Source organism: Camellia sinensis, chromosome 4 (assembly GCF_055761805.1).
Source record: "Camellia sinensis isolate YWXY chromosome 4, ASM5576180v1, whole genome shotgun sequence".
NCBI classification, from domain to species: domain Eukaryota; kingdom Viridiplantae; phylum Streptophyta; class Magnoliopsida; order Ericales; family Theaceae; genus Camellia; species Camellia sinensis.
In genome coordinates this window covers 71,440,783-71,459,541 of record NC_138964.1, presented here as the reverse complement: position 1 = coordinate 71,459,541, position 18,759 = coordinate 71,440,783, and the positions used below count along the sequence as shown (strand labels likewise).

Genomic DNA, 18,759 nt, shown 5'->3' with positions numbered 1-18,759 from the left:
TAGGTATCCAAGCCCATGGAATAAGTTAAGCTATGATAATAATCCATAAACCCTAGAACTTTATCCCAAGGCTTCATTCGAAAGAAAAGATGGAGGATCAAGAGTAGTTTAGCTAATTTCTCACATGCCTTGGGAGCTAATCTTTACTTTCATCCAACAATTGCTTCAATCTCCAAATTTTTTTCCTTGCTCCCTTCCTTTTCTCTTCTTTCTCTCTCTCTTAGGTGCTCTCCAGAATTTCCACTCAATATATATAAAGAGATGAGTTCAAAAAGGGCCTTATATAACATAGGTCTTTAGCTTCTAGACTTGCCAAACGAGCCTTAGTGAATCTGACAAAATAAATTTTCAATTAAACTTCCCAAGTAGCTATAAAAATTCCCACTAGCATGTTCACATACTCAATTTCAGTTTATTGCACCTCTGCGGCTTTAAATTTCCAAGTTAACATCTTAATTTTGGCAAATGTGTTCCAATAATCAACAAATAGAAAAACATGATCAAACAATTCACACATGTAAGCATAATTCTGCATGGAATTTCACATTGAATAAGTAAGTATTCAGGTAACTAAAGAAATGTAACGCATATAAGAGGGTCGAGTTACAACACTCTTTCCCCCCTTAAATAAGTTTGGTCCCCCAACCTTGTTTTAACTTAGGCTGGGAATAATTCTGGGTACTATTGTCTCATTTCCTCCTGTCTCTCCAAGTTGCTTCTTTTCCATAATGTTCTTGCCATTCCACTTTCACCATAGGAATTACTTTACTTCGTAGTTGCTCCATTTGTTGATCTAGAATCTGAATTGGTTTCTCTTCATAAATCAAATTATCATCTAAGGAAACATGTTGATGATCTGTAAGATGGGACGGATCTTGAAGATAACTTCGTAACATTGACATGTGAAATATATTATGCACTTGTTCCATATTCAGTGGAAGGGCAACACGATAGGCTACTAGACCTACTCTTTCCAGGGTTAGAAACGGAGCAACATACTGGGTTGCTAACTTACCGTTTTTTCCAAATCTTAAGTGTCCCTTGATTGGTGTGACTTTCACAAAAACATGATTTCCCACTTCGAAATCTAAGTCTCTTCGCCGTTGATCTGCATAACTCTTTTGTCTACTTTGTGCGGTTTTTAACCTTTCTTGAATAGTTTTAATTTTCATCGCTGTCAATTGCACAATCTCTGGCCCAAACAACGATTGGTTACCGACTTCAGTCCAACACACGAGAGAGCGACATTTTCTTCCATATAGAGCTTCATAGGGTGCCATTTCTATACTCGAGTGGTAACTGTTGTTGTATGCGAATTCCGTCAACAGTAGATGAGTTTCCTAACTTCCTTTGAAGTCCAATGCACACATTTGAAGCATGTCTTCCAGTGTGTGTATGGTCCTCCTAGATTGACCATCTATTTGAGGGTGCAAGGTTGTACTAAATTTCAATTTTGTTCCTAAAGCATTCTGTAGACTTCGCCAAAATCTTGATAAAAACTTTGGATCTCTATCGGACACGATTGAAACTGGAACACTGTGTAATCGCACAATTTCATCCACATAAATTGTAGCCAATTTATCTGCCTTGTAGTGAGTCTTTATTGGTAGAAAATAAGCTGACTTAGTTAGTCTATCAACAATCACCCATATAGAATTCATGCCCCGAGAAGTTCGCGGCAAACCCACGATAAAATCCATGGTTAAATGTTTCCACTTCAATTCCAAAATCGGGAGGGGCTGGATTAAACCTGCTGGTCTCTGGTGCTCCACCTTTACCTGTTGACATTGCAAACATTTCGAGACAGATTCTGCAATTTCCCTCTTCATACCAGGCCACCAAAATTCTACTTCAAATCGTGGTACATTTTTGTGTTACCCAGATGCATTGCAAATTTGGAGCTATGTGCTTCCTCCATGATTCTCCTATTGATTTCTGGCACATTGGGAACACACCATTTAGCCTGGAATTTCAATACCAAATTTTCAATTACGAACTCGGGCCTTGGTTTTATTTTCATTTCATCACAAATTTTCTGTAGAAATTCATCTTCCAGTTGCCGTTGTTTAATTTCTTCCATAAATGCCAGTTGGGCTGATATCGTTGCTATTATCCCACTTTGATTATGTAACACAATTTTTACATTCATTCCTTCCAAGTCACATTGCAGCTCCTTCTGCCTCGTTAGCAAACTTGCCAAATTCCATGTACTCTTTCGGCTAAGGGCATCTGCAACTGTATTAGCTTTACCAAGGTGCTAATGGAATTGTAGGTCATAATCTTTAATAAGCTCTAACCACTGCCTCTGACGCATATTTAATTCCTTTTGGGTGAAGAAGTACTTAAGACTTTTATGATCAGTGTAAACTTCACATTTAGTTCTATATAGGTAATGACGCCATATTTTCAAAGCAAAGACCACTGCAGCGAGCTCAAGGTCGTGTGTGGGATAATTCTTTTCATGGGGTTTAAGTTGACGAGAGGCGTAGGCAATAACCTTCCCATTTTGGATAAGTATGCAACCCAAACCTTTGAGAGAAGCATCATTATAAATTTCAAATCCCTCATTACCAGACGGTAAGGCCAGAACAGGTGCTGTAGTCAACTTTGTCTTCAACTCTTGAAAGGCATATTCTTGTTGTTTTGACCATTCAAACATAACACCTTTCTGAGTTAATTGAGTAAATGGCATAGCAATTTTGGAAAAATATTTAACAAATCTTCGGTAGTACCCAGCTAACCCCAAGAAGCTACGCGCCTCTAACACATTAATAGGCATCGACCAATTCATAATAGCTTCGATCTTGTGTGGATCAACAACAACACCCTCATTCGTTACCACATGTCCTAAAAATCCCACTTCATGTAGCCAAAATTCACATATCTTTAATTTTGCATACAGTCTCTTATCCCGCAAAGTCTGAAGAATTAACCGCAGATGGTTTTCATGAGCTTCCATACTTGTTGAGTAAATGAGAATGTCGTCAATAAACACAACTACAAAGTCATCCAAGTAGGGCTTAAAAACTCGGTTCATCAAATCCATGAGGGCCGCTGGTGCATTAGTGACCTCAAATGGCATAACTAAAAATTCATAATGCCCGTAATGGGTCCGGAAGGCAGTTTTCACGATATCCTCAGCTTTAACCTTTAGTTCGTGATACCCAGACCACAAATCTATTTTAGAGAAGGCTTGTGCACGCTGTAATTGATCAAACACATCATCAATCCAGGGCAAAAGATATTTAGTCTTTATAGTTACTTTATTGAGCTCCCTATAATCTACACACAACCGAAGGGTCCCATCTTTCGTCTTTACAAAAAGGATTGGTGCGCCCCAAGGAGAAGTACTCGGGCGAATGAATCCTTTGTCAAGGTGGTCTTGCAGTTGAACCTTCAACTCTTTTATTTTAGCGGGAGACATTCTATAAGGGGTCTTAGAAATGGGCTGAGTTCCTGGCACAATATCAATTGTAAACTCAATTTCACGATCAATAAGCTCTCTCGGTAACTCTTCTTGAAAAACATCCGAAAAGTCCCATACAATTGGAATTGCATCAATGCCCCTGTCCACTGGTTGTTCACCCAAATAACTACACAAAATACCCCTGACAACCCCTTTGTAGTAACTTACACACCTTCATTGCAGAAATCAGGTAGGGTGGGCGAACTAAACTCAGATTGTCATGGAAGTTGGAAAGTAACTTGTTTTGACACACAATCTATAGTCGCATGATACTTGCTTAACCAATCCATCTCCAAAATTATGTCAAAATAAGCCATATCTAGAGGCAGCAAGTTGGCATCTACCCAAACATCCCCGATTAGGATTTCACATGCAAAATAAATAGATGCACATACCATGGACTCCCCCGAAGGTGAAAATACACACAAAACATAAGGTAGTGGTTCCATTGGCCTATTTAAATGACTAGCACATGCTTTTGATACAAAGGAATGGGTAGAGCCTGAATCAAATAACACATGTGCGAAATGACCATTAATAGAAAATGTACCTGATACCACAGCCTCGGCATTTTGCACGTCACCTGAAATTAGCACAAATACCCTTCCTTGTTTGGTGGTGTCCATAGCGTTGGTGTGTTTCGTAGTTGCCTTTGTAGTTGGGGTAGGGGTTGATCCTCCTGAACTTGCGGTGATTCTATTCCCATTTTGTTGATTCTTTTGCAAACATTCTCTTGCCAAATGACTTGTCTTGCCATACCTGAAGCATGTCCCTGTTACCCGATAACAAATCCCACGGTGTCTCTTTCCACAATCCAGACAAATTGGTGCAGAGTCACGGGTAGAGGCAGATATACTAGAAGTTCCTGAATTCAATTTCTTACTTGGCGGTGTCACTGAACCCCTTGAGGTTTGGGTATTCTGTCTTTTTCTTTTCTATTCTGAGACCCGGCTTTGAGCGGCAACATTACCTTCAGCGATCACTTCCCTTTCCAACACATCGACATACGTAGGTAGTTTCAACATATTAATCTGGTCGAGAATAGTAGTCCGTAACCCACCTTCAAACTTTCTTGCCTTCTTGTAGTCCATATCCACCATATGTGCTGCGAAACGGGCCAATTCGGAAAATTATGCCTCATACTCTGCAACAGTCCTGTTTTCCCGTCTCAAGGTCTCAAACTCATTACTTTCTTATCTCGCATATTTTGAGGAAAATACTTGTCATAGAATAGCTCCCAAAATCTAACCCATGTTAGCCCTTGATGTGCAGTTCTTGTGAGCATCCACCACCTCCGTGCCTCATCTTCAAGAGTGAAGGCAGCAAGTTGCACTTTTTGGGCCTCAATACAAGGAAAAACCTCGAATAACTTTTCTATACCCAATACCCATGCTTCTGCTTTCATTGGTTCGATTTCTCCTTTGAATGAGGGTGGCCTCATCTTTTTGATTTCCTTCGTGAGTGTAATTGTTCGATCTTCAGCTTGGTAGTCTTACACCTTTGGCGGTGGTACAGGTATTGGTGGTGGTGGTTGTGGCTGTTGTTGCCTCAAAGTTTCTGCCATCTCCATAATCATCCTTTCCATTCTATCCAATCGTACAGTGGTAGCATCTCCCGGATCATCTATCCTTGTCCTCACCATGATCTATATAATGGTTAGTTATAATACATTCAAAAATGCATAAGTAAGCATAAATATGTGTATCAATGATTACTACACGCGCAACCTAATGTAGACACCCCATTTTTGACCGTTCTCAAGACTTGGACATCACCGATGGAACACTTGGTGATTACCCACGTTCGTGTTTTGTTTTGAGTTCCCGGAGGTCTCGGCTGCTCGCCTTGCTTCAAGATCTCTCAACTCGACTATTCTGTGTTTGGTTTTGCACCAAACACTTGTGTTTTTTGTTTCTGAGGGAAGAGAGTAGCTTGTTGGCTACCCCTGGCACCCACCGGCCATGGCTTGAGGCCATCGACCATGTTTTGAGGCTACCAGCCATTGGTGAAATATACCATTGGCCGGTCGGCATTTTGTGTGGCCGGCCGACCATATGTTTGGCCGACGACCTCCTTTTCTGGCCGGTACCACCTTTTTGCTTTTGTCAGGCATGGTGCATGCCAGCTGTGCCAGCTGGAATGCACAAGACCTGCCCCATGCATATATGTGGTTGTTTTCCACCTTTGACCCCTTTTTTTGCACCCTTTGCTCAAGGCTTCTTGAGGAAGCCTTGATCCCTTGTCTTGGCTTCCTCAAGAAGCTTGCACCTTTAGGGTAGCTTCCATTGGAAGCTTGGTTCTTTTAACCTTTTTGCAATAGCTTCTCTAAGAAGCTTGGGGTCTTTCCGTTGTCTATATAAGGAGCCTCCCCCTTCCTTTGTCTTGGTTGAGCAAAAAACCAGAGCAAAAAATATATATATATATATATATATCTGATATACACTTTCTCTCTCTATATCTTCCTCTCTCTCTTCATTTTGTGTGTGTTTTATAGCCTAAAAGTGTGTTTAGTTCATAGTATTGCACTAAGACACACACTATTACACCATACTTCAACTTGGGAGGCCTTGAGGGTTTGTTCTTGAAGGTTTGAGTTGATTTTGATCACAAGAAGGGGCCTGAGCTTGCTATTCTTCAAGGGTTCTTCAAGGGTAACATTACTTACTTTACATTCCCCAATCTTGCACTAGCCTTTAGCCTATCTTTCTTACTATTTTAGACTTTGTGTATAACTGAAAAAAGTCTTGTATTTTCATGCTTAAGATACTTCATTAAGGTTGTTTTGGTGTTGGGGGACGACCTCCCCCTCTAAGGCCTTGTTTGGCCCTTTTGTGCTTCCTTTGTTAAGCATTGGTTACTTTGGTGTATTGGCCTTCTCACCACTGAAATCTAGAGGATTTTCAGTGGTGAAGAAGAGGGTTTGAAGTCTTGCATAGGGGACGGACACCCCTCTCCCCTTTGTGTCTCATTTGTGCATACTTTGGCCTCATAAGGGTAGCATATGTGCTTGGTTGTTTTTGCTTCCATTTCAGAGGTTTTTAGGTGTTGTTTGGTCATAATATGTCTCTATTTTTGGTCAGATTAATGGCCTCTCCCATGCTTAATACACTTGCTTTGTATTCCCCCATTTTGCCTAGAAATGCACCTAGCCATTAAACCCTCATGCTTGCATATTTCTACCTAGCTTTGTGAAGCTTTTGGTCATTATTTATCATGATTGAGGTCTGTTAGGTGCTGGCTTGGTCGTATTTGATATGTTTTGTATGGCCCCCTTTGCATTCTAGCACGTTGGTATCGGGTGTGTGAGTCATTAGCATGTATTGGCTAGACTATTTTAGTGATTTGGAATCACTTATTAGGTCATTTCACTCCATGTTTGATGCTTACATGCTTGCATTTGTTCCCCTTTTAATGCCTTAAAGAGGTGTGGTCTTATGCTCCATGTTTGGGCTTTTGTACATGCCTATGTGTTTGGGGTTTTGGGTTGCCATATCAGTGGGTATTGGGGCATATTTTGATGCATTAAAACTCTGTCTTGGGTTGCATGATTCATGCCAGGAGTGGTTGGGTTGGTTGTAGTAGAATACTACTTTTTGTGGCCTTGAATGCTTCCTTTTTCACATCCATTCCCTAGCATGTTTTGGTGTCATCTTTTGCATGCTTTTCAGAGTTTAACATGAGTGTTTAATGTCCAAGTATATTGTCTTTACGTGTGCTTAGAGTTGTCCCCTTCTACGCTTGGATGATGGACCTTGGTGTGTGCATGCTTGCATACATGACTTGCGCTCTCTTGCACCACTTTTTGGTCACTATTTTGGGGTGGGTTGAGGTTTGCCCCTTTGGTTCAAGTCCACCATTGCATAACCATGTTACATTATTTTGGTTTCGTGTTTACATTATAGCATGTTTGCCCACTTGCATGTTGTTTAGCTAATTGCATTTCGTGTCATATCATTGTACGATAGTTTGCATCACATTGCATGTTTGCCTGCTTGGTTTGCATTACATTTGGCATGTTTGCATACTCGAGCCCTCTTACATGCCTGAGCCATATTTGTATACACGCATTGCATTGTTTGGTTTGGGGTGTCAAACCAAACATGAGAATTGAGGTGCGTTCGTACTCAAAATGACGTAACGCGTCTCAATCCTCGGTCGCCGATGTCCTTGATCTCAATATGATAGGGTATTGGCACCCATTTGTTTGTTGCATGCATTTACATCAAGTTGCAAACTTGGCCTCTTAGGCCATCATGCATCGAAATGCGCAATTGATGGCCCGAGGGTCGAGGGCCATGCTCCCTGGAGTTCATTGCATGATAGGGAATGTGTCCATGCATACATTTGCTTGAAAATTCCATGCCATACACTGTTTGCCCTCTGCTGCTGTCAACTGCAGGTTTCAGCAGGAAGATTTGGCCGGCCGGCAGTGTTGAGTGCCGACTGGCAAAGAATTTTTGGCCGAGAGCACAATATTTAGCCGATGAAAGTATTCCCATGGCCGGTATCATATTCCTTCAGCCGGTAACATTTCACAACACTAAAGGAGCAGTTCTGGGGACTTTCAGAATTTTCTAAGGGGCATGGCAGTGTTAATAGAGGCAACAGCGCTATGGCAACGAGTTTCCGAGCGGGGCGAGTCAAGCATGCATCATTCGTGCATTCCAAGGCAGAGCTGCGACAGCCTCTTTAAGCTTCACATTTAGTTTATTTTGTAATTAATTTGTTAATTAATTAAGGGTCTGCAATAATTAACTAGCTAGGATAGTTGATTCATTATTCGGACTGTATTATTCTTTCGATCCCTCCGAGTGAGGGCGTATTTGTAATAAGTGTGCGTGAGTGTGTGCATGTCTTCTAACCCCACGTCTTTCTTCTCTTTTATTTACTAGCTTTCGATGGTTAGTCTAGGGCATGTTTCAATTAGCATACAGCATGATAGCATGTTTGCATCCATTCATTCGTTTTGCATGCACCGGGCTTGGCGCATCATTCTAACTGCATTTGTACTTCAATTCCAAATTGAATACGTGTTAGTTGTAGCATCTCACATGTCATTGTAGATTAGCCGAGCCTATCTTAGTTGCATTTTGCATGTGTTGCATTAGCCATCTTAACATGAACTAGGATCATGCATATGATTACTAACTAGTTTCTGTTTTGGCTCGGAGTACTCGGTAAGTTCTCATGCTTTAGCATCCTTGCATGTGTGTGAGTGTTGCCATGACAGCATACTTACCATGAGGCTAGCTGCTTATGTGATATAACTGCTTGAGTGCCTGTGGATGGAGGTTGAATTACCTAAATTGGAATGATGCACTAAAACTGTTAGTATTATGCCCACTGGATAGTGACAAAACCATCTTTTCTAATGCCCACTTGAGGGTGGCAAAATCTACATTTCAGCCTACTTGCGAGTAGCAAACCATTTTCAAAACAAACATGAAATGTTTTGTTCCAATTTAGGCAATTCGGTCTATACTTGTTTGCTGTGCGCATAACATAGTAATTCTAGGCTAATAACCGGAATAAGAGCATATAATGTTTTCAAAACAAGATATCATGGTTAGTAGAGGCCGATCTTCGGATCGGGCGAGAGGGGTGCTCATAGCTGACCTTCTCCAATCGTACCCAAGTTCCCGAGCCGAGGCAACTTTGGTGATGACGGACACGTGGCCTTCGTCACCGAGTCAGGGTTTCCTAAATTTTCCGAAATAAAATATTTAGGTGGCGGCTCTGTATCTGGCAAAGCAGTCCATGTTTGACACTTCTTTTCTAAAAATCTATTTTTCTCAAAACAATTTGCCGGATTTGGACACTTTGGTTCAGATTAAGAACCGTGACAATTTGAGAGTCCAAACTATAGTGAGCCCAAATGAACAGAACGGGACTCATCCTCCCGGGGCGTTCGGGCGTGTCTACAGTTTCTGGCGACTCTGCTGGGGAGTCAGAGAACTTGACTCGAACTCATGATATCTTGTTTTGACTACACTTATGTGTTTCTTTGCATTGCATTTGCATTGGTGCGCCTAGGACACCGTGTTTGCCATCTGCCATTCCTGAACGGTTTGCCGGAGGCTTGTCTTGTCAAGGCATGACCATAAGGCTGACCGGTTGCGGGCTCTACCAGTATGGGAACACAAACCCCGGTTTTTACCGGGGCACCCTTTTTGACCATTCGACCTAGTGCATATCGAAATCCGTAGTGACCATTCCAAACTAGGACAGGTTGCTTACCCGATGCTAGGTTGTTTGAAATCGCTGCGTGCGTAGTGAAACCCTAGCTCCTGACAAAATAGGACAGGGAAACCCTACCCCAACATAGGGGTGTTTTGGCTCTCACTTATCTGTTATGTGCTTTAGAGTTGGCCTCTACAGGGAATGCACGTATCAGTTTGCAAATCTGAGAACCAGGCCTGAGGGCACCACTATCAGTATCTGGGAATCAGTTATCTGCGGGTATCAGATTCAGCTTCGGGAACAGTGATTTGGGAGTAATGATCAGTCTTTGAGAACAGTGTATCAATTGCGTGTTAATTATACCTGACTGTGCGTTGTGTTTATTTATGCTGTTATGCTGTCCGTTTGTCTGCTCGTTTATTCCCTTATTATTGCTTTATTTATCTTTTTGCTAGGGGTAGTTTAGCACAATTGCTTCAGACCAAGCAGATATTCCCCAAGCACTCTGGACAAGAGGCCGCCAACTCAATCGATCTAAGGATCTAGTCAACGGACAACCAGTGTTCCACTCTCCACCCCCGGTTATCAGACAGAGGCCGAGAAGATGCAGTGTATCTGAGTAGAGATTGCCAGATCGGTGGACTTTGAACAGTCAGGTTGAACTTTCTGAGGATACTCCCGAGTTAGACCTTCCGATATTTCAGAGATATCAGGGCAGTATGGCGGTACCGACAGGAGTGGAAGAAATGATACGTCAGATGCAGGAGACCATGAGAACCATGCAGCAGGACGCTGCTCGCCGAGATGAGTTTGCCAAACAACAGGCCGAGATCATGGCCCAGGGTAGACACCCCATTTTTGACCGTCCTCAAGACTTGGACGTCACCGCTCGAACACTCGGTCATTACTCATGTTTGTGTTTCGTTTTGAGTTCCCGGAGGTCTCGGCTACGCGCCTTGCCTCAGGATCTCTCAACTCGACTGTTCTATGCTTGGTTTTGCACCAAACACTTGTGTTTTTGCTTCTGAGGGTAGAAAGTAGCTTGTTAGCTACCCCTGACACCCACCGGCCTTGGTTTGAGGCCGCCGGCCATGTTTTGAGGCTACCGGCCATTGGTGAATTATACCATTGGCCGGTCGGCACTCAGTATGGCCGACCGGTCATCTGTTTGGCTGGTGCCCTCCTTTTCTGGCCGGTAGAACCTCTTTACCTTTTTCAGGCATGGTGCATGCCAGCTGTGCCAGCTGGAATGCACCAAACCTGCCCCGGGGCATACAGGTGGCTGTTTTGCCCTTTTTGCACCCTTTTGGTCAAAGCTTCTGGAGGAAGCTTGACCCTTTGTCAAAGCTTCCTCAAGAAGCTTGCCAGCTGTCCAAGCTTCCTCAGGAAGCCTTGCACCCTTAGCTTGGCTTCCCTTGTAAGCCTTGACCCTTTTGAGTAGCTTCCCTTAGAAGCTTTGGCCAATTACCTTGCCTATACAAGAGCCCCTCCTCCTCCTTTGTTTGGTTCAGCAAAAAACCAGACCTATACACATATATATCTGATATATATCATTCTCTCTCACTATATCTCCCTCTCTCTCTTTATTTTGTGTGTGTTTGAGGGCCTAAAGTGTGTGTTTGTTCTTAGTTTTGCACTAAAACACATAGCATTACTCCTTACTTCAACTTTGAGAGACATTGAGGGTTTGTTCTTGAGGTTTTGGACTGGTTTTGATCAAAAGAAGAAGGCTGCACTTACTGTTCATCAAGGGTTCTTCAAGGGTAACTTTTTTACTTTAGATTCCCCAATCTTGCACTAGACTTTTTCCTATCTTGCTCATTGTTTTAGACTTTGTGTATAACTGAAAAAAGTGTTGTATTTGCATGCTTAAGATACTTCATTAAGGTTGTTTTGGTGTTGGGGGTCGATCTCCCCCTCTTAGGCCTTGTTTGGCCCTTTTGGTGCTCTCTTTGCTAAGCTTAGGAACCTCATGTGTATTGGCCTTCTCACCACTGAAATCCAGTGGATTTTCAGTGGTGAAGAAGGGGCTTTGAGGTCTTGCATAGGGGAGGGACACCCCTCTCCCTTGGTCTCTCTTTTGTTTGCATCTTTGGCTCATAAGGATAGCATGCATGATCAGTTGTTCTTAGCTCCATTTCAGAGGTTTTTGGGTGTTATTTGGGGATATCTTCCCTCTGTCTTTGGTCGGATTAAAGGCCCCTTGCATGCATAATATACTTGCTTTGTATTCCCCCATTTTGCCTAGAAGTAAGCCATGCATTTAGGCCATGATTCTTGTATGCTCTAGCTTAACTCCATGAAGGTCTTAGCATTATTTTGCCATGCTCAAGGACTGTTGGGGGCTGTTTTAGTCATATTTGCCATGTTTAGGGTAGCCTCTTTGCATTTTGGCTTGTGAGCCTTGAGCATGCGGGTCTCTAGCATGCTGAGCCTAGCTTATTTTCATGATTTGGAATCATTAGGGACCATGTTTCAGTCCATAAATCATGCTTGTATACATACACTCATCATCTCTTTCATGCTTTAGGGGAGTTGCTTTGTTGTGCCTTGAAATGAGCATTGTACATGCCTATGTGTTTTAGGCTTTGAGTTGCCATAACAGTGGGTTTTGGGACTTATTTTGGTACATTAAAACTCTGTTTTTGGTTGCATGATGCATGTCATGAGTGTTTGGGGTAGTTGTAGTAGAATGCTCCTTGTTTTAGGCCTATTAGTATGCATGTTTGCGTGAACATTTATCCATCCTTTTTGGCATTTTTGGTTACTATTTTGGGAGTGGGTTGAGGTCAGCCCTTTGTGTCTTAGGTCCACCATTGCATGATCACGTTGCATTGGTTTCATGTTTGCATTGTATCATACTTGCATGCTTGCATATTATTAGCTAGTTGCATTTCATGCCTTAGCTTACATGTTTGATTGCATTGCATTGCATCTAACATGCCTAGCATTGTACATTTGCATGTTTAGCTTGCATCACATTTGGCATGTTTTGCATCTTAGCCTCATGTTGCATCTTTGAGCCAAGTTTGTATACATACATTGCATTGTTTGGTTTGGGGTGTCAAACCAAACTTGAGGGGTGAGGAGTGTCCGTACTCCAGGTGACGAAACACATCTCAACCCTTGGTAGCCAATGCCCTTGACTTCAATATGATAGGGTGTTGGCACTCATCTCTTTTGTTGCATTCATTCACATTGAATTGCAAACTTGGCCTCTTAGGCCATCATGCGTCGAAATGCGCAATTGATGGCCCGAGGGTTGAGGGTCATGCTCCCTTGAGTCCCTTGCATGATAGGGAGTGTGTCCATGTATACATTTGCTTGAAAATTCCATGCCATACACTGCTTGCCCTCTGCTGCTGTCAACTGCAGGTTTCAGCAGGAATATTTGGCCGACCGGCAGTGTTGAGTGCCGACCGGCAAATAATGTTTGGCCGAGAGCACAATATTTAGCCGGTGAGAGTATTCCCATGGCCGGTAGTATATTCTTTTGGCCGGTAATATTCCACAACGCTCAAGGAGCAGTTCTGGGGACTTTTAGAATTTTTAGAGGGGCAAGGCAGTGTAAACAGAGGCAACGGTGCTATGGCAGCGAGTTTCCAGGCAAGATGAGTCGAGCATGCATCATTCACGCATCCCGAGACGGGGCTGTGGCCACCTTCTTTCTGCATTTAATTTGTTAATTAATTAGAAATTTTGTAATAATTAATTTAGTATTATTTATTCGGACTGTAATATTTATTTGGACCCTCCGAGTGAGGGCAATTGTGTAATAAGTGTGCGTGAGTGTGTGTATGTCTCCCAACCCCACATCTTTCTTCCCTTTTATTTACTAGCTTTCGATGGTTAGCCTAGGGCATGTTTCAATTAGCATACAGTATGATAGCATGCGTGCATCCATGCATTTGTCTTACATGCACCGGGCTCGGCGCATCATACTAATTGCATTTGTATTTCAATTCCAAAGTTGAATACATGTTAGTCGTAGCATCATCACATGCCATCTTAGAATAGCCGAGCCTATTGTAGTTGCATCTTGTATGTGTTGCATTAGCCATCTTAACATGAGCTAGGATCATGCATTGATTACTAACTAGCTTTTGTTTTGGCTCGGAGTACTAGGTAAGCATTTATGTTTTAGCATACCGCATGCGTGTGACTGTTGCCATAATAGCATGATTACCATGAGGCTAGCTGCTTATGTGACATAACTGCTTGAATGCCTGTGGGTGGAGGTCGAATTACCTAAATTGGAATAACGCATTAAAACTGTGAGTTTTAAGCCCACCAGATAGTGGAAATCATCTTTTCTAAAGTCCACTCGAGGGTGGCGAAATCTACATTTTTAGCCTACTTGCGAGTAGCAAACCATTTTCAAAACAAGCATGAAATGTTTCGTTCCAATTTAGGCGATTTGGTCTATACTTGTTTGCTATGCACATAACGTAGTAATTCTAGGCTAATAACCGGAATAAAAACACATAACATTTTCAAAATCGGATATCATGGTTAGTAGAGGCCGATTTTCGGATCGGGCGAGAGGGGGTGCTCATAGCTGACCTTCCCCAATCGTACCCAAGCTCCCGAGCTGAGGCAACTTTGGTGATGATGGACACGTGGCCTTTGGCACCGAGTCAGGGTTTCCTAAATTTCCCAAAATAAAATATTTAGGTGGCGACTCTGTATCTGGCAAAGCAGTCCATGTTTGGCACTTCTTTTCTAAAAATCTTTTTTTCTCAAAACGATTTGCCGGATTTGGACTCTTTGGTTCAGATTAAGAACCGTGACAATTTGAGAGTCCTGAACTGTAGTGAGCCCAAAACGAACAGAACGGGACTCGTCCTCCCGGGGCGTTCGGGGACATCTATAGTTTCTGGCGACTCTGCTGGGGACTTAGAGAGCTTGACTCGAACTCGTGATATCCTGTTTTGATTTCATTTATGTCTCTTTTTGCATTGCATGTGCATTGGTGCGCCTAGGACACCGTGTTTGCCATCTGCCATTCTTGAACGGTTTGTCGAAGGCTTGACTTTGTCAAAGCATGCCATAACGCTGACCGGTTGTTGGCTCTGACAGTATGGGAACACAAACCCCGGTTCTACCGGGGCACCCTTTTCGACCATTCGACCTAGTGCATATCGAAATCCATAGTGACTATTCCAAACTAGGACAGGTTGCTTACCCGATATTAGGTTGTTTGAAAACTGCTGTGTGCATAGTGGAACCCTAGCTCCTGACAAAATAGGACAGGGAAACCCTACCCCAACTTTGGGGTGCTTTGGCTCTCTTTTACTTGCAATGTGTTTTTTGAGTGTATCTATGCAGGGAACACACATATCAGTTCGCAAGTTTGAGTGTCAGGCTTGCGGGCATCGGTGTTTTTGGGAATCAGTCATCTACGGGTATCAGATTCAGACTTAGGGGCAACGATTTGGACACAGGGATCAGTGATTAAGGAACAGTACATTTAGCTTGTTGGCAATTTGTTTTGATACCCAGCCGTGTGTTGTGTTTATTTTACGTTGTTATGCTGTCCAATTGTCTGTTTATTTATACGCTTTATTTATCTTTTTACTAGGTAGTCAAGCACAATTGCTTCTGACCCAGTAGATATTCCCCAAGCACTCTGGACTAGAGGTTGTCGACTCCATCGATCTGAGGATCTGGTAGACGGACAACCGGTGTACCACTCTCTACCCCTGGTTACTAGACGGAGGACGGCTAGGCAGTGGGCATCAGTTCAACAGTCAGTACAGAGGGCTTTGTCTACCCCACCTGTGTACAGTAGGGATCAGGATTCTGCTTCTCCCACAGAAAGGGAACATATACCGATAATTCAGTCAGAGCAGAACAGTATGGCCAATTTAGAGGAGATGGTGCACCAGCTCCAAGAGAGTATGAAAATGATGCAGCAGGATGCTGTCCGACAGGCAGAGTTCGCCAAGTAGCAGGCCACGGTCATGAATGAACAAGTAGAGTTAATCGTGAGGTTACAGCAGCAAACCGGAGCATCTGCTTCGCAGCAAGTTCCTCTCCCGCCAGGAATTCCAACCCCCGGGGAGACAGCTAATGTTCAGAATGATACGGACATTCCCACGGGACCACCTCTATCCCCGATCCTACCCCAAATCCAACCTCAGTTATCCAAAACACCCACTAACCTACCGGACTCTCCCTTTGAGTTCGAGACAGACCCCACAGCATTGAAGTTGAGCAAGCTCGAAAAGCTGTTCAAGAGATCCCAAGGAGTCAAGACCATCCCTAACATCAAAGATGGATATACCGACGCAGCTATGACGCTGCCTGACAGATTCAAAATGCCGCACATTGATTGATTTGATGGGTTCGGGGACCCCATGGTGCACCTGAGACTGTTTTCAGACATCTTAAGGCCAATGGGCCTCAGCAGACTTCAGAAGCTGTCTCTGTTCGGCCGAACCCTGTCGGGTGTGGCGGCCATATGGTATGCCAAATTAGAAGATGATGTCAAGAGAAGCTGGGACGAGATGGCCGAGGCCTTCATTGTGCAATACTCATACAATACACAAATCGTGATTACAACCCGTGATCTCGAGACAACAAGGCAAGAGCCTAAAGGGAGTTTCTCAGAATTCGTGACCAGATGGAGGGCCAAGGCTTCAATGATGACCTTAAGGCCTACAGACAAAGACCAGATTCGGATGATTGTGTGCAATCTTCAGCCGAAGTTGATGCAAAAGATGATTGTACTCCCCTTCCCTACCTTTTCTGATCTACATGAAATGGGGGTGCAGATTGAGGATGCCTTAAAGCAAGGCTTAATTGATAATGACCGGGAGTAACCCCGAAGAACTTTCAACCGCAACACTAATGCAGGCCCGAGCGGTACTACAACTACAAGAGCCTCCGAAGTGAGCATGGTCACCACAAACCCCCCTCCAAGAACCATGGCAGCTGTGCCATTCTCCGGCACGTCCGAGAGCCATACCCAAACAGCCAAATACCCACCCAAAAACACAAGAACCTTCGCTCCACTGTATATGCCCCTATCCAAAGCTCTGGGGGTTTTAATCAGAAAAGGGCATTTGAAGCCCCTAGAACCGCGGCCCTTACCTGAAAGACTTCCCCCTACCCACAACCCAGCCAAATATTACGCATTTCACCAACAGCACGTTCATGACACCGATCTATGCTTCCGATTACGTCATGAGATTCAAGATCTCATCGATAACGGAGTGATTCTGCCTCCCGAGAAACCCACTGTTACAACAAACCCTCTCCCCATACATAACCAAGCTCCACCGCCTAAAAGGATCAACTTCATCGAAACTGGGGTCGTGCCTTACGATCCTAGCATCTATATCACTCCTTCCCACCTGCCTAAGCCGGAGGTATTCCTCCCGACTGCACCGACTTGTGCATGATGGACATCTCCATGACCCGACCTAAGCCAACGGTGGTGACTATCGAGAACAGGAGAGAGGAGATCCCAAAGGAGAAGAAGGTTGTTGAGTTAGAGTCTACAGAATCTGGGAGTCGTATTGAGAAGACATATGGTCTGGGTGACTACATTTCATCAATAGGCCAGGATGGGCCAGATGTGGAATTGCCAACAGGGGGAGAACTGTGTGTGATCCAAGGGGATAATCTGGGACAGGGAACAGAAGATTTAAGGGCTGTGGAAGAGGACCTTGCCAATCTCCAGTTTTACAGTGACCAAGATCCAGGGGGCGCAGCAGTCAACTGGTTTGATTATGAGGAATCAGCAGAGGCTACTGGGTGGTTGGATGATCAACCGGATGTGGTGGAAGAGTTCCAACTAGGACAGGGTCTGGCAAGGGCACGAATGTCGGTGACAGTCGAGAGAGTCGGAGAACAGAATACATCGTCGGAGAACGCCAGTGTTAAGAATTTCGCTCAGGATTATTGTATTCTGAATACATGAATTATTGAGTACCCAGCTGTGTTGATACGGTCGGAACAAGAAAGATTTGAAGATCCCGCGAGAATCAGAAAGACAAAGGCCCATGTGGGGACTGAAATTGCTGTGTGCACAGGAACAGAGAATGCTGCGAACATAGGAATGGAAGGTACCGCGAGTACAAGAACAGTCATACCAGAGCCGGACAGGTGTCTGTCGGCTGCCGACGGAATGTGGTGGGAAGATGAGGATTTATGTCTTGCCCACATGGATGAGGATTGGGGGAATAACCAACCAGATGATACCTGGTACATCGGCGAAGTCGATCATATGACTAGGAGTGGGCGGTATTTCAAGCCCCCACATCTAGATCAACCAGAGGCGTCTGGGAAAGATAAAGAGGCAGAGAAGTAGAAAGAAAAACAACTTGAAGAGGAGGCTGTGCTCAAACAGTTAAAAAAGATACAAGTAGACATCTCCATCTGGGGACTGCTTATGGCATCACGAGTGCACAGACAGGCTGTCTTATCAGCCATGGACAAGGCAAAGCTTTCGATAGAAACCACGCCAGAACAGCTAGTAGGATTAGTTTTTCCGGGAGGGGCTACCCCGACGCTGACTTTCTCTGACAGGGAACTGCCACCTGAGGGGGCAAACCATAACAAACCACTCTACATCTCCGTGGAGTGTAAGAATAAATGGATATTGGTGGTTCTTGTTGATACTGGATCCGCCATCAACGTCTGCCCGGCAAGGACAGCGTATGCGATCGGCTTGAAAACTGCGGACTTTTTACCAACAGCCCAAGTAATTCGGGCATACGATAACACAAGTAGAGAGGTCATGGGGATGGTAAAAATTCAGACTAAAGTTGGGCTAGGATAGCATGAGATATATTTCCATGTCTTAGAAGTTCCGGCAACTTTCAACCTGCTTTTGGGGAGGCCGTGGCTGCATCGAGTGAAGGCCGTCTCATCCACTCTGCATCAGATGGTGAAATACCCCTATGAAAAGGGAGTAGCCATTGTTTTCGAAAATTCATCGATCCACCCACCTTCAGAGGTATCTACACCAGTCTTAGAAATTGAGCACGGCATGGAGGACGTGTTTATATCAGGTCTCACCCTTGCTGAGGCTCGGGTTATACAAAACATCATGGCTGCTAACGAGGGGATACATGTCAGTGCTCAAGCGGTATACCTCATGAACA

At 43.8% G+C, this 18,759-nt stretch overlaps 1 protein-coding gene across 1 annotated transcript; it reads right to left on the bottom strand.

The window, feature by feature from the left end:
• Positions 1-689: 689 nt before the first annotated feature.
• LOC145823832 (uncharacterized) lies at positions 690-1,280 on the bottom strand. The gene has a single exon (XM_082923358.1). It carries the CDS (start codon positions 1,278-1,280, stop codon positions 690-692), a length of 591 nt encoding a protein of 196 aa, XP_082779484.1.
• Between the last annotated feature and the right edge of the window lie 17,479 nt (positions 1,281-18,759).

Excerpts from the sequence above, each read along its gene's own strand:
- LOC145823832 (XM_082923358.1), bottom strand. The coding sequence starts at position 1,280 with ATGGCACCCTATGAAGCTCTATATGGAAGAAAATGTCGCTCTCTCGTG.